This window comes from Aythya marila (assembly GCF_965140915.1).
Source record: "Aythya marila genome assembly, chromosome: 3".
NCBI classification, from domain to species: Eukaryota; Metazoa; Chordata; class Aves; order Anseriformes; family Anatidae; genus Aythya; species Aythya marila.
The window spans coordinates 38,414,515-38,430,198 of record NC_139044.1 but is presented as its reverse complement, the minus strand read 5'-3'; the positions used below and the strand labels follow the sequence as shown (position 1 = coordinate 38,430,198).

Here is a 15,684-nt window from a genome sequence, read left to right as displayed (position 1 = left end):
CTGACATCTGTTGCAAAAGGAAGAAAAATATTGCCTGATAGAGTACATAATAATCCCTGCATACAGTGATGGAGGAAGTGATGGAGGAATTTGCACCTGTATTTAAGCTTTATGAAACATGTTGAGACATACTGCACTTGTATGTTTTTTTGTTTGTTTGTTTTTGGCTTTTTGTTTGTTTTTTTTGTTTGTTTGTTTGTTTGTTTTTTTTGGTTGGTTGGTTGGTTGGTTTTCCCCACATATTTTCTAAACTCGTAGAAGACGGGTATCAAGCATCCAATAGGAATGCTGAAAGATAAAATCTATCCTGCATCCTGTCTCCTCCCCCTTGAGTATACAAAGCCTTGCGCTTGGAAATCCTTGAAGTTTCATTGTCCAGGTGGATGAGTGGGGCATAAGAAAAACTGTAGCAACACTCCATTTGCAGGTATAAATTCTGTTCTGAGCAAAGCTACAATGCTAATACCAAGTAAATCACCCTGGAGTATAAAAAAGCCCCTCTCTCTGTGTACATATGGTGTTGGGAGAATAAGGAAGACAAGGAGCTTCAATCTGTTAGCTGCTGCCCCTTGCACCAAACCTGAGCCAATTCCTGCAGTTTGCTGACTCCTATCTGAATCCAAAGGCTTAGTGCTAAAGCATACCCTGGTCTATACAGCCTTATTTCTACTCCAGCAGCCACAAGAATGAAGCACACCCCATCAGAAGAGCCAGCTAAGGCACCTCTTTACTTCACTTCTGCTGCTATATTAACTATCCCATTAGTGCTTTACCATCCCAGCACACATAGCAGCTTATACACTCTACTTGCCTTCAGAGGCTCCTTGCAGGAAAACTCCTGGTGGTTGTCGCTAAAGTGTCTTTGGGTATCCAGACCTGGTTACTCAGAGATGGTGATCAAACTTCCATGGAGGAAATGGGCAGTTTCACCTCCTGAGTCCTCAGGATTCTGCCCTCTTAACAGCACACCCAGAACAGTGTTTCTTATTTTAATTCTCATTGATAAATGTCACTAAATATTGCCAGCATAGGAACGTTGCACTAGAATAAATGATTTATGTGTGTAAATATACGTGTCTGTGTGTATATGTATACATACAGTCACACATATATTACATACATACATATTTGGTTCAAAATGCACCAGAAATCCCACACTGGATACTTTCTGTGTTTATTTTGATAAATGTGACAGTGCCTCCTAAGTACTGTAATATAACCTTATGTACCTAAATAAAAAAATGCATAAAGTATGGTTAGGAAAAATCAAAATTTATGTGAGGAGAAACTTAGAATCATTCTATTATAAACCACAAGCTGCAGATTTCCCACAATCTGTTTTGAATTCTCATTGGGTTTAGATACAGCTTGTTCCTCCAAACTACCTTCTCCTCATTTCCATTAAATAGGACAAATAAACTTTTTGTAAAGGAAATTTGCAGTCTTAGGAAAGTAAATCTATACTACCCAGACAGTGAGCATTATTATATTGTCATACAGCCTAGCCCAGTGGCCTCAGTACACTGAATGTACACTGAAGTGGCATCTGAGATGCCCAGCGTAGGGTAAGTGGTGAAGTAATACTTTCTCACAGAAGTAGTTTTAAAAACATTGGTGTTTTAGGTCAGAAAAAAGGTGCAACAAAAAATCTGCTTAGCTGAAATTCCACTTTCTGCCTGTCAGAAATATTTCAATGGAAATGCTTCTGGCAGCTGCATCAGTTGCCATAGGTTTAGCTCTAAAGCCGCTGTGCTCTCGAACTGAGGCTCTGCCTTGCCCTAAATGCTGCTTCACGCGGTTTTCGGCGCTCGGTCAGCATCCCTCCCTCCTCCCCTCCTGGGGCAGGCGGTGGCTGTGGAGAACATTCTTTATGGCTCCCCCTGCAAGCCCCTGTCCGGCACACTCTCTGCACCAAATTATATTTCACTTGCACGTCTTAATAACCATGCTCTGAGCTAAAAGAAACATTTTAAACCAGGTATTCAACCCTACAGTTGGGCTCAGTTTAGACTCTTGACACTAACTTCATTTAGTTTTCTGTGGCTTAACTGCTTGCAGTTCCCATCATCGTTCATAACAGTATTGTTTGTAGGTCACTTTCAGTTTTAAGTGCTAATTGAAGGATCGGATTTCTTCATGGGTAATTGTTTTGTGGTATATATTGTGTTTTAGAATTTCCCTTTTTTAATATCAAAAGGCTTTCAGTCATAACTATATAGAGTGATATATAAATAATATTAATTTCTCCATTTACTTCTCTAACTGTTTTTGCAAGAATGAATGTGGATTAACATTGTTATCCTTTCCTAACAATTATCTTTCGCTACTCTAGCTAGTTTAGTTCTAAAAGACAGAGCCATTGACAAGGGAAAAAAGGGAACCTTCTCAGATTTTTCAGCTCAGCGGTGGTAATGTTGCACTGAACACTAATGAGGGAACCCCCACTGATTTGCCTGCTTTGTGACTTTTCTATTTCATAATTATTTTTAAAACGCAAAACGACATGAGGTAGCCTAGTCATGTCTCTACAACTTCCTGGTAGCTCCGTTCTTACTGCAGATGGCAATTTGTTCTTGTAACATATATGTCTCTCTGACCATTTTCATCTAATTTGTATGGGTTCTACCATTTCCTTTCTCTCTTTCAGGGACCTTGCTGTGTGTGAGCTAGGGGGTGGCATGACATGCTTGGCTGGGCTCATGGTAGGTCTTTTCTCAATTCCAACCCCATTCAGAGGAAGAAACAAAAGGAAAAATGTTCCAGTGCCTCCAACTGCTGGGTCAGAGAACTGTCAACAGCCTCAGCTGCGGTCAAGCTGCAGAGTCTTGAGAGACCTTCTAGATTGACTTGCTTTCGTATCATATTGATTTTATGGTTGCCTCGATGAGCAGAAACATTTTACCTCCGTGTAGTCAATATCTCTTGTTGTGACATTCCAGGCCACGTACAGTCTGTCTTTCATTGCCATAGCTGAAGCATTTTTTTTTTCAGATTATAGTCCCATTTGCTAAGATACAGGAATAGCCTGGCGAATCACAGTTGGAGCACCATGATATAGCTGCTAATGTTTTGCCTGCATTATTACACCAACAAACATGATCCAGAGCTCTCGGTAATTAGATTCTTTTGAATTAGATTGGCCATTCAGGAGAGTCGTTCACCATTCTCTGGGTTCTGAGTCATGTATTCAGGAGATATTATGTAGCAGTGCAGTGCATTAGACAAGTTTTTATGTCTCTACAAATAAAAGCATATTGTTACACTGATTGGCATTTGACAAACCTGTCGCTCTTATACAATGTGTCGAGGTTACAGCCCAATGTGCGAGCATGTCAAAGCTCACAAAAAAATTACCCTTACAAAGCCATCTGCCTGCAATGCAAAGTTATATGAAGGGCATCAGGCAGTCAGACAGAAGCAAGCTGAAAGGCAGAGTGACAGCCTTGTATGATGGCTCTACTAGATAAACAGAAGCCCGCAAATGAAAGCCTCTCAGAATACCATCATCCGCTGTCACAATGCAATTACGGAACAGAATGATAGCAAGATAGAGGCTCCCGCAAATGGAATGATAAAAGTATTGACTGATTTGATTGAATGATTAAAATAATGCAGACATAAAATGAAAAAAGATTGAAGATTGTTACAGAGAAATAGGTGAGGAAGCATGATACTGAAGGCTTGTCACTCCTGTCTTCACTTCCACACAGACAAGCATATTTGCTCATTGTTTGCTGTGCTCTTTTTTTCAGGTTGCTATTTCTGCAGATGTCAAAGAAGTTCTGTTAACTGATGGAAATGAAAAGGCCATCAAAAGTATCCTTATTCAGATAGAAAACTGGTTTGTTGTGTTCATTCCTTTTTACTGGCTGAGTAACAATCAATATAAAGACAGACGGCATGGGGTATATTAAGAAAAAGTCCCCACATAAGTAATTAAAAAATAGATGTAAAATGTTTTGAACAGAACTGCAGCTTCCCTCATAATAAATTCCACATTTTCTTCTTTAGTTAAAAATATACATGTCGGTATAGAGCAAGTACAGTAGTAAATATTTGCCTTATGGTTGAGTGCTGAAAGATTCCTTGTGTGTAAGCTGCACATTACAGGAGGTATAGCAGTGAATCAAATCATTAGCTCCCCTTCCCATAGTCATTTTGCAAAAGAAACTAGGTTTGTGGGTGTGGTTTCTTTCTTTCTTTCTTTCTTTTTTTTTTTTTTTTTTTGCTTTCAGATATTCACCTCTTAAAAATGCATAGTATTTGTATACTGTCATAGTATATTTTGAAATGCATAGTTTCATTATTGCTACAAAGTTATAACTGCCTACCAATTATCCATTTAGTGTGCTTAAACAATTAGCAATTTAACATTATTTCTCTTGATGAAAGAAAGATTACAAAACTCCTCTGTCCCTTGTAAAAAGTATTTTACTATATTTCTTATATTGTTTTAGTAGAATAAATTGCTATTATGCCCTTCTAGTATGAACACACAGTTCAGAAAATTGAACTGTACTTTGGCTAAGCGAGAAAATGAGTGAGCATAATTTGTGGCCACATTAAATATCAGCACAGAACAAGAACAGATATATATAGGGAATATTAATAGCCCTTAGAAACTGAGAGGGAAAAAATGGAAGGTATCTATTTGCTTTTGTTCCTTGGTAATATTTCCATTTGCATGTTAAGCCAGCCTAGTTTTTCATGTTTTGGCCCCTACATCATCAAAATTGTTTAGATTTTATTTTGTTTGTTTGTTTGTTTGTTTTTGTCTTGTTTTGTTTTGTTTTTGTTTTTGTTTTTTTTAATGAATTTGAAAGCTAACATAATGAGTACTTAAGGAAAAAAAAAGTTAAAGAATGTTGTGGATTAGGAAAATGGCAATTGCTTATGACTGTTTAATCAAGAGACATAGCAGTGAAATGGTGCATTATTATGTTTGCTACTACCTCCAAACAGTCAGAGGTAACACAGACAACTATAATTGCTTATACTTTCACAAATTCATGGAAAAAAATAGCCAAACATATCTTTTAAATCTTGAAGGAGTCTTGATGAAAGCTTCCTCTCACTTGAAAATACAAGTTCTCAGTTGTGTTCCAAGGATTCTTATTTTGCTAAAATATAGCTGATTATGCTCATGGGCTGAGGAGGAAGTACTGATTATTCAGTGCATTTTATGCAGTATCTTCTCTCCCAGTCTTTCTTATATGTCATTATGAAGATAAAAAATGTAGAAGAAAAGTGTTTCAAAACTAGCTTAACAAAACAAACAGATATTTTATGAAAATATCTGTTATTTAACAAAAGGTAATTTTAACCACAGAAAGCTTCATGTAAGCTCAGTAATCAAGTCTGCACATACCTTGCGTAGCAGATTCCACAAACATACCTGAACTTTTTTTGTGATTTAGACGTCTTCCATGGTAAAGAAAATCAGTGAGCACTAGAAATATTCAGCCAGTCTTTGGAAATAAACTAGTTAAAGTACTTTAATTCCTGAAAAAAATATGTTAATATATTCTAATTAGCACACCTTAGTTTTCCACAATATGTTGTAAAATATTTTTTATTTCTGAAAGTCTTGCAAGAAGTCTTCATCTGTATTCACTCAGTGAATCCCTTTCAGAGGAGTGATTGGTGGAAGGCTCTAACAGGAATTTATTTTTCTTTTTTAACATTTGGTGCTCTGAAGGCTCAGCATTCAAAGTGCTTTTATTGTGTTGGATTTTACAATGGGCTTAATATTAGCAGGGTGCCAAAGTGCAGCAGACTAAGAACTTTACAGTGTAGGTGGAATGTATTCTTAAAAGCACACATAATAAATTTTATGTGTTTTATGGACTTCAATAGTAATTTTATGATCTGTTTAATGGTAATTTCTTTTGCATTCTTTTGTATAGTGACCAGCTAGAACAGAAGTTTAGGCTAAATTTAGGTCTGTTTCAGTCACACCAGACTCACAGGAATCAGTAAGAATTTCTTTGTGTAATTGGAAAGGGTGTTTGGCTTCAAGTGGCATACACCACACATGATACATTTCTGCTAATTTTTATTATTGCTGGTGATATTTTTTAATTGTTTAGTGTACCAAATTAAATTACTGTAGGATAAAATACTGTTTTCTTGTCTAGATGCTGCTTTTCAGGAACATTGAATGCTTAGTATTGTGATTTTTATGTAGGTATTATACATTAAAATAATCTTGTTTAAAAATTACTGTTTACATCTTCCCTTTAAATTTCTTAGGAAGCTTAAATTACATGCCAGTCATACTATAATATCCAAAAATTACTTTCCAAAAAGTAAAAGTGGTTGTCAACAAAAAAGAAAAAAATCACTGTCAGAAGCCAGGAAATCACCAAGCAAGCCTGCTAATTATTCTTAATGGGCAAGATGAGCACATTAAGAAACAAATGAATACATCAGTGAAATGTAATTGAAAATCGACCTGGCAATAGTGCATTGCATCTGAGAATCTGCCTTTGTATTATCATCATCATCATAATTATTGTTGTTTTTGTTGTTGTTATCGCTATTCAGTGAGCGTAACAGCCTTGCTTTGTGAAGTCTCAAGCTTTTGAGGATTTGATTTTTCTTTTAGTTTTTGACATTTTTCACATTATTCTTCATTTCATACTGGCACGTGAAGTATTGACTATGTATGTTGTGAATATGTTTATTAGGATATGTTATTGAAATATTAAAAGCTAAAACAATTGATGAACATGTTAATTTAAAATCTTTGTTGTGATTTTAACCACTTCACTGTGAAATATATAGCTATATTTTATATTAATCAGTGCTCTTATGTATGGGGTTTATGGAGGTTTTTAAGTGGATATTATTCTTTAAGTTACTAATCCATTTAAAAGATTTCATTCTAATGCACTCCTTTTGCTTATCAGACAGATTTTAATCAATTAACAGATCATTCATATTGCAAAATCAATTAAACAAAGATGGATGGTGTTGTTTCATTGAAAACTTTATTGTTGACTTACTATGTTTTATCTAAGTTCCTTCATGATCATTTGAATGAAAATAGTATTAAAAAAGAAAAATGTAGATATTTACATTGACTATTAAAGATTTATGTACGCAAAATTATCACATTCACTCCTCTTTGAAATTTTGGGTGGTATTCATCTGGATACAAATTTTCCAGGTTAGGCCATTTCTACAACAAATTCAGCCACGAACATCAACACCTATTTCTCTAGAACACTGGAAGCATCTATACTCAGACACTTCCAAATCCAAGGATGCGGTTCATTTTTACTAAAAAATTGTCTCCTATTTCAGGAAGTCTTGTACCTTCTGCCTTAGCTCTGTTTCACACCATGCAATAGTGACTTGAACTGCTGTCTGAAAGCATCAATAACACAAAACATTGTTGCAGTGCACTATAATGGCCATTAAAATATAGTATATGGATCTTTCAACAGTCCTGGGAAATTTAGGTTAGAAAGGGCATGTTCATCCAGAATGCCTGAAGACATGGGCTTATAAATTATTTTAAAAAGCTAATGTTAACATGGTTACAACAATTATTAATAATTTTGCCCAGTTATATAATTTAAGTGTAGTGTAGCTAATTTCTCAACACTGCTTCTTCTGCTTGTACTATACAACATCATGCTTTGCTCATGGAATTACCTATGCCTTCTTTCTGCTTCACAAGTATTGGCCGTTTCTTACTACTTGCCAATGCATATTTTGGAAAAGATTTTAAAAGCATATCCAAAGTACAGAGATTTGTTTAAAGCACTTCTCTGTCATTCCGTTTCTACTCTTCGGCTTCACAAAATATCAGTTGTCTTTTCTTTCACATTGTTTGGTTAGAGGCTTTTCTAAAATAACTTATCTTAAACAGTCAACAGTGTTAGGAAGGCCCATTATGAGATTTCAGCAAAGCAAATAGAAAGATACATTAGTCATTTTTTAAATTAGCCTGACATTAGTGTTCATTTTTCTTAGAAGAGCACTTGCAAAAAAGAATTTGACATATTTCCTATACCCTAAATAAGAATGAATGATCTTTGACATCTTTACGAAATTTGTCCCTCTACGATAATTTTTGATATCTGAGAGTGAACTGTTCAAACACGTTCGTACTGGATGCCACTTAATGTTTTCATAGTTCTTTAGTTACTTGCTACATCCCTTCTTTCCAATGGCTACCCAGAAATGATTGGTTATGAAGGTTATCTTTCCAAGTATCAATTACTGGGCACAGCTCCCTTTGAAACTTTTCACTAACAGCCCTTACTTTGGCCTGCCTATGTGGCTACCTAAATTTATGACCTGATCTTCCAAACTGAAAGAAGCTGAGACATGAAGCTGAGGCACTGCTGCCAGTGCCTGTGGTGAAGAAAAGGCATTTATAACTTTGTACTGTCCTTTATGGCAGTAATGTCCAAACCATTCTCTAGAAAGCAAATGAACTAGAAACTCCCTTGCCTACAGGTGAAGGTGCTCCCAGTGTTTGCTGGATTTCATCCAGAGAGAGACAGGTACAAAAGTACATACCTTGTGGCAGGACTGGAACTCAAAACCATAAGCCTCTGAAACCTCAGCACTGTGATCCAGTGATACAGTTGAAAGCAGCACAAACTAAAAATTACACATTAAATGAGCATGCCAAGACATTTCTGTTCACCATGGCAGTAATTCTTATAGTTGCTTTTAAATGTATGTAAAATATGGGAAATTTTTTTCAGCTTCCTCTATATCTACAGCACTAGCAATTTTGTAAACGGAAACATAACTCAAGAAACTGGCTGCTCTTGACTTGGACTGGCGCACGCTTCGTTGGGTTAGAAACTGGCTGGATAGCCGGGCCCAAAGAGTCGTGGTGAATGGAGTCAAGTCCAGTTGGAGGCCAGTCACTAGTGGCATTCCCCAGGGCTCGGTGCTGGGTCCGGTCCTCTTTAATATCTTCATCGATGATCTGGACGAGGGCATTGAGTGCACCCTCAGTAAGTTTGCAGATGACACCAAGCTATGCGCATGTGTCGATCTGCTTGAGGGTAGGAAGGCTCTGCAGGAGGATCTGGATAGGCTGCACTGATGGGCTGAGGTCAACTGCATGGAGTTCAACAAAGCCAAGTGCCGGGTCCTGCACCTGGGGCGCAATAACCCCAAGCAGAGCTACAGGCTGGGAGATGAGTGGTTGGAGAGCTGCCAGGCAGAGAAGGACCTGGGAGTGATGGTGGATAGTCGGCTGAATATGAGCCAGCAGTGTGCTCAGGTGGCCAAGAAGGCCAACAGCATCCTGGCTTGCATAAGAAACAGTGTGACCAGCAGGGCTAGGGAGGTGATCGTCCCCCTGTACTCAGCTCTGGTGAGGCCGCACCTCGAGTACTGTGTTCAGTTTTGGGCCCCTCGCTACAAGAAGGACATCGAGGTGCTCGAGTGGGTCCAGAGAAGGGCGACGAAGCTGGTGAGGGGCCTGGGGAACAAGTCCTACGAGGAGCGGCTGAGGGAGCTGGGCTTGTTCAGCCTGGAGAAAAGGAGGCTCAGGGGTGACCTTATTGCTCTTTACAGATACCTTAAAGGAGGCTGTAGCGAGGTGGGGGTTGGTCTATTCTCCCACGTGCCTGGTGACACGATGAGGGGGAATGGGCTTAAGTTGCGCCAGGGGAGTTTTAGGTTAGAGGTTAGGAAGAACTTCTTCACTGAAAGGGTTGTGAGGCACTGGAACAGGCTGCCCAGGGAAGTGGTGGAGTCACCATCCCTGGAAGTCTTCAAAAGACATTTAGATGTAGAGCTTAGGCATATGGTTTAGTGGGGATTGTTAGCATTAGGTCAGAGGTTGGACTCAATGATCTTGAGGTCTCTTCCAACCTAGAAATTCTGTGATTCTGTGTGATTCTGTGATAAATGAAAGAACGATAGAGGTAGGTAACAAGAGCAAGTGGTTGAGTAGATTTACAGCTGATGTACCAGAGTAGCATTGTAAAATTTATGTGTTTGAGAAGAGTGACTATTAGCACAGTTTAAAGAGGAAATAGATGAAAGACATTATGAAGGTATTAATGATTTAAAAATGTTTCGATGATTTTTAATACTGCTCTAGTTTTATGGAAAATTCTTAACAAATATGCTACAGATGTAAGTGACATCATCGCAAGAAACCAAACTGCAGGAATATTTAAGGCTCAGAAAGTGTCAAGCTGGTAAGGTTCTACCAAAGTGCTTTATGCATTCTCATGGAATTGTTTATTTCATGTAAATGTGAAATGTAATCAAAAGTGTGAATATGTGACATTACTGACCCTGACACAGGTATGTATACAGCAGGAGTATGTATCTATCATGTGTTAAGTGATGCAAGACAGAAAGTATTAAAAATATATTTGAATTGCTTTTTATCCTACCAAATAAAGTACAATTAATCTTGGTGACATAACCTCCTTTTTAATTATTTAATTAATTTTAATATACAGAATTTCTCTTCAAACCGTGATTCAGTCCCTGGTTGAAATTAGGCTGCTTGAGAGTCAATATTACCCATTTTACTGAATATGAGGCTTGAAGCAAATGTACCTAAATCACTAGCAGGTTTTATTTTTAAATTTATCTGAGAATTCAGGGTGGCAATGGACGTCACTTGTTCCTGGAGCAGATGTTGTTGGAGCTTCTGATCATCCTGTGTGCATAATCAGTATCGTGTTGCTTGTGTGAGGGTAAATGGGGAGTGTGGGAACCAGGCACAGAGTGTTAGGGCCCTTATCTACTCTTACTATGTCCTAAAGTGTGGGGCACATTCAGTGTTTTTCTCAAAGTGCACCAGAGCATTGTCTCCAAGTTAGCCCCAAAGGCATGCTTTGGAGGGTGAGCATTGTAGAAGTCCAGAGACTTTGGTTTCAGATAATCTCCAAAGCCTTCCCTGTGACACCCTGTAATTGATGCTACTGATGTTAGCTATTTAACTATTAATTTTATTGGTCTCCAAGTGTGATAGAGACTAGAAACTGCAAAGAATGTGAAATGGGTTAATCTTTTATAATATTTAAAAGTAAATTGTAAAGCTCTTCATATTTATGGCATATGGTTATAAGTAAGAATGTGCTACCTAGTGCTAGTAAGAATGTGCTACTTAGGTGGCTACCTAAGATGAAATAGTGCTTTCTTACTTGTGTCTAAATCTCCTTCTCCTCCTTCCTTCTCCTTCTTACCTTTTTTTTTTTTTTTTTTTTTTTTATTGATTCTCATTCTGGAAGAAGGGCTCTCAGTCCTCAGAGAGACAAAAATAAAAGTGAAAAAGGGCTAAAACCAGCAGAATAAGCCTATTAACATAGAGGGCTAAAACAATACAATTTTAATGGCTATCATTCACATCATTTATTCTATGCTTATGTAGCCATACTGTATAGAGAAGTTCTTTTAAGGGAACACTTAGGAAAATTCTGCCTTCATTAGGACATATGTACATATAACTTAGAGATCTGTGCATCCTAATACTTGCCTGCCAAGTAGACAAGGGCTACATGGACCCAGGATAAGTCTTTTAGGTTCTGTGTGCTGAACACTTCTTGTGAGAACCTCAGATCTGTGCAGTATATCCATTTAGAAGCTTAGATTTTGTAGATTTCCAATTGCCCTCTGCTTTGTATAAGATTTCAGATTTCATCCCTTGTCAAGACTTCAAACCTGGTCTTTTAGATATCAATCAAAAGCACATTTTCTACCCTGTCTTCATTTACATTTATCTAATGCTTAAGGTCATTTGTGATCATTTGAGTGTATTTCAGCATATGGAATCAGTGAATAATAGATTTCGGCTTCATGCTGTGAAGAAAGATTGTGTTTTTACAAGACATGATGTTGTTTACTGGGTGTTAATAATCACTAATTAATAAACATATCTAGACTTCATGAAATATTGCATTTTAAGGAGTAAAAATGTCAAGTGTTTAACTTAGTGCAATAGCATTTGGGGTCTTATTTGCATTAAAAATAATTAAATCACGAAATAAAGTGAAATACTGTATTGAAGCATAAGGTTCTCATAATAAAAACTTAGTTTGGTTTTTAGTTCTACATTCTTAAGGCTTTTGCAAGTTTATTGTAGCATTGTAGATTATTATAAAATAATTGTTATTATGACTGTAATCATCTTGTATTTCTTTATGTCATGCAAATTAATAGTTGATATCTCATATAAAAATTAAGGTTTTGCTTAGGTTAGCTCTTTGTTAACTACTAATAGATGGATCAGTCCTTCAGATTCAGTAATGACGTGATGAAGACAGTAACAAAGTTATTTGATCACTTCTAAAGGCCTTGTAAAAGCTTAAAAGGCTGATGTAATATCTGAAATATTACTGTAACCCTGATTCATTTTACCTACAACCCAAAACCTGGGGTTTGCATAGAAAAAAAGACAAGGACAAGAAACCGTGATGTTTCATAGGGAAGAATGCAACACCAGCTTGCAGTGATATGAGGTGACTTTTTTTTTTTTTTTCCTTGATCAGAGCTTGCAGACAAATGAACATGATTTAAGTGATATACTGTAACATTAATTTAATCTGGAGAAAGCTCTACATGTTCCTCACCCTGATGTATCATTTAAACAGTGTCCAGTGCAAAATTATAATATTATAGCATATAAAAAATAATCAACCCTTCTCACTACACCTCCATCTCATTTTGGGATCTTGTACTGTTTTCCTTGCATGTGGAGTAAAAATTATCTGTATGAGACTCAGTTTATGATATTCCTGACATTCAAATCTAGACTTGGAGAATATGCCAAAAAATGTATGGTACAAAAAGGAGCAGTCCAGTATCAGCCAAGACATGTTAGATTAAGACAACCTGCCATACATTTATTTATTTAGATTTATACAAAATGCAGTAAATGAACACTTATCTAGCTCTCTGCCAACTCTTGATTATTGTTTAAAAGTACAGTAATGTAAGCCAAACTGGCAGTTTGTCATATTGTGTGTTATAATGTAATAATAGATATTTAGTAAACAGTTTACTTCAGCAATGGCTATACAATTCAAGTTTATTTTTAGATTCCAGGAGTATGTTCAGAATTTTTTGCTAACACTTACTGGAAATAGGTACAGTAATGCCACTAAGTTACTAATAATGACTTGCCATAGAAAAGTGAATTGTTAATATCATGTATAGATTTGATGATTTTATTTTTTTCACATTCTGAAATTGTTCTTGAACCACTTCAATTTTATACCACAACATAGCATACAAGTTATCCTGATAGCATTCTTTATACCATCATTTCTACTTTGACATGCATTATATCATTATTTTGAACATGTCCACAAACAATTAAATTAGGAATAACAGTCATAAAATCTCTGCTCTTTTTCTTCCTTTTTCACGTGGAAATCTTCCTGAAGTACAGGTTTATGTTGTAGAATTTTGAAAAATAGTTGTTGTTACAAATGTCACAATGGAAAAGCTTTATCAAAAGAAAGGATTTGCAGTATATTCTAAATGTTATCAGACTCTTTTATTCTTGTCCAACAAGTAGTTTGTTCACCAAGTTCCTTTGTCTGAGAAGATTGGGTGTTAAGAAGAAAATTTGTGTACTTACTACTGATATGGGACCTATAAGTTTCAGGCATGAACAACTCTACTGTTTTGCTAAGAGCTGCCCCAGAGAGATTACATTACATTACAATGAGAGAAATGCTTATTACATGATGCACTGTTTGAATTGATTAGTAGTAGTGTATCATACATTCAGGTGATTTTGTAGTCAATATTAGAACTCATACCAGGAAAGTATAAGGAAGTGGCGAAAAGTGACAATTCCTGCTCCTTAAAGGTTAGCAGATGGGTTATCATCTGTTACTGAAAATTTTAGGGTTTCTTACAATTATAAAAATTTACAGGCTTCCTGATTTAAGCCTGATAAGAAAAGAAAAAAGCCTTTCTAAAGACTAAATTACACTCAGCATAATAGTAGGATAAGGTCTCAATGATAGAGCACTACTACATAGTCCTGGTCCCATTCTTATATTAATTTCCTCTTATTCTGTAACTGGTAGCATGTGAATATTTTACATCTAGTTCAGTGTACTTAAGATAAACCAGCTTTCTAACCTTCTTGATTTCAGTGGATCATGTAACAGGTTCTATCACCATAGGACAGCTTTAACAAAGACTCCCTCTATGTTTTCATTCGTCAAATTGATGTTGGTAAATTCAAACTTTTTGAGACATATTTACTGAATTAGTTGTGTTTGTCAGCTTAGTAGCCTTAAAGGAATCCCTTTCTCTGAACTGCTTTTCCAGTCTCCCTGTGTAATGTTCCTGTATGCACAACATCTACTGGCAAGGAGGAGGCTGCCAAAAGAATAATTTCCTGCCCTTTGGTTAGAATGAAAACCCTCCTGGTTCCTGCCATCTTCATTTGACGATTTTATGTATGTAAAAGAAGAAAAAATAAACAGTCTGTCTGTTCACAGCCACTGTAAATTTGTAGCTCTCTGTCACAGAAAATTCAGCTCAGGTGGAGGCCATTCAACACCTCTGATCATACTTGCACTTTTACATTTCTTTTCCAGTTTCATTCTACTCCTTTTCAGATGAGGGTGAGCTGTACTGCATTTGAAGTATGTGCAAATTATAGATATATGTAATGGCATAATTATTCTTTCTGTTCCTCTTCTAAAAATGCCTAGCAGTGATTTGCTGTTTGACTACAGTTGAGCACTGAGCAAATATTTTCATGAAACTCTGTAATAACATGAGGAGCTTCCTGGTGATGGTCAGTTTACTCTACCTCCCTTATGAAACAAGGATAATTTTTCCCCCTTTCCTCTTTGCATTTATCCACACTGAATTCATCTGCCATTTTACCGTCCAAAATGTCAATTTCATCTTTCTGCAATTCTTTACAGCCTGCTCTTTTCTTTACTGTCTTGAACAGCCTCATAGCAACAGCAAACTTTGCCACCTCATTGCTCATCACTTGTAAACATGTTGAATAAATCAGGTCCCAGGGAAACTCCACTGTTTATCTCCCTTGATTTTGAGAACAGACCATTTACTACTACCTTGTTCCCTGTCTTTTGTTCCATTCTTTAGCCATGCCAGGACTCATCCCATGGCTGTCTACTTTCCTTAAATGTTGTTGGTGAGGGTCTTTGCCAATAGCCATTTGGAATCAAAAGCAGCCTGTGCTATTCAGATCACCCTTATCTAGATACTTGACCCCTTTGAAGAACTCTTGAAGTTTTGTAAAGCAGAACTGCTTTTTGCAGAGAACATTTTCCATCAAAAAAAAGGTTCTGTGGTAAAACTGTCTTCAGTTTCTTCTGCAGTGAACACACAAAAAATTAATTTTGCCTCTGAAATAGTGCCATCCTCTGTGAGTGCTCACTCTAAAACCAGACTATTAGGTGGCAGGAAGATTTAGAATAAAAGAAAGAGTACAATCATTCTTAGCCTGCCTAATTTTATTATTTTACTTAATTTTCCAAGTTTGTTGTCCTTTCTGCATTTGTATGCAACTTCAGCTTTTGGAGGTATTATATTTCTCATAACTTTCTTTACTGATTGGCAATACCAGCTGACTTTCACCAACTTCCAAGCCTCTGCTATTTGTGTATTTCACCCATTTGTGTTTACTTAATAAAAAATGTAATTTGTTTTAAATCACATTGTAGCTTTGTCTTTCATCTTTATATG

General features: G+C 36.6%; 1 protein-coding gene across 1 annotated transcript in view; it reads left to right on the top strand.

Moving 5' to 3' along the window:
• Window positions 1-15,684, top strand: part of CAMKMT (calmodulin-lysine N-methyltransferase) — a 222,601-nt gene that overhangs the window by 176,973 nt on the left and 29,944 nt on the right. The window contains exons 5-7 of the mRNA XM_082757387.1: window positions 2,648-2,702; window positions 3,753-3,816; window positions 10,118-10,184. Of these exons, the coding sequence (XP_082613513.1) occupies window positions 2,648-2,702; window positions 3,753-3,816; window positions 10,118-10,184 (186 nt within the window). The remainder of the gene's footprint in view (window positions 1-2,647; window positions 2,703-3,752; window positions 3,817-10,117; window positions 10,185-15,684) is intronic.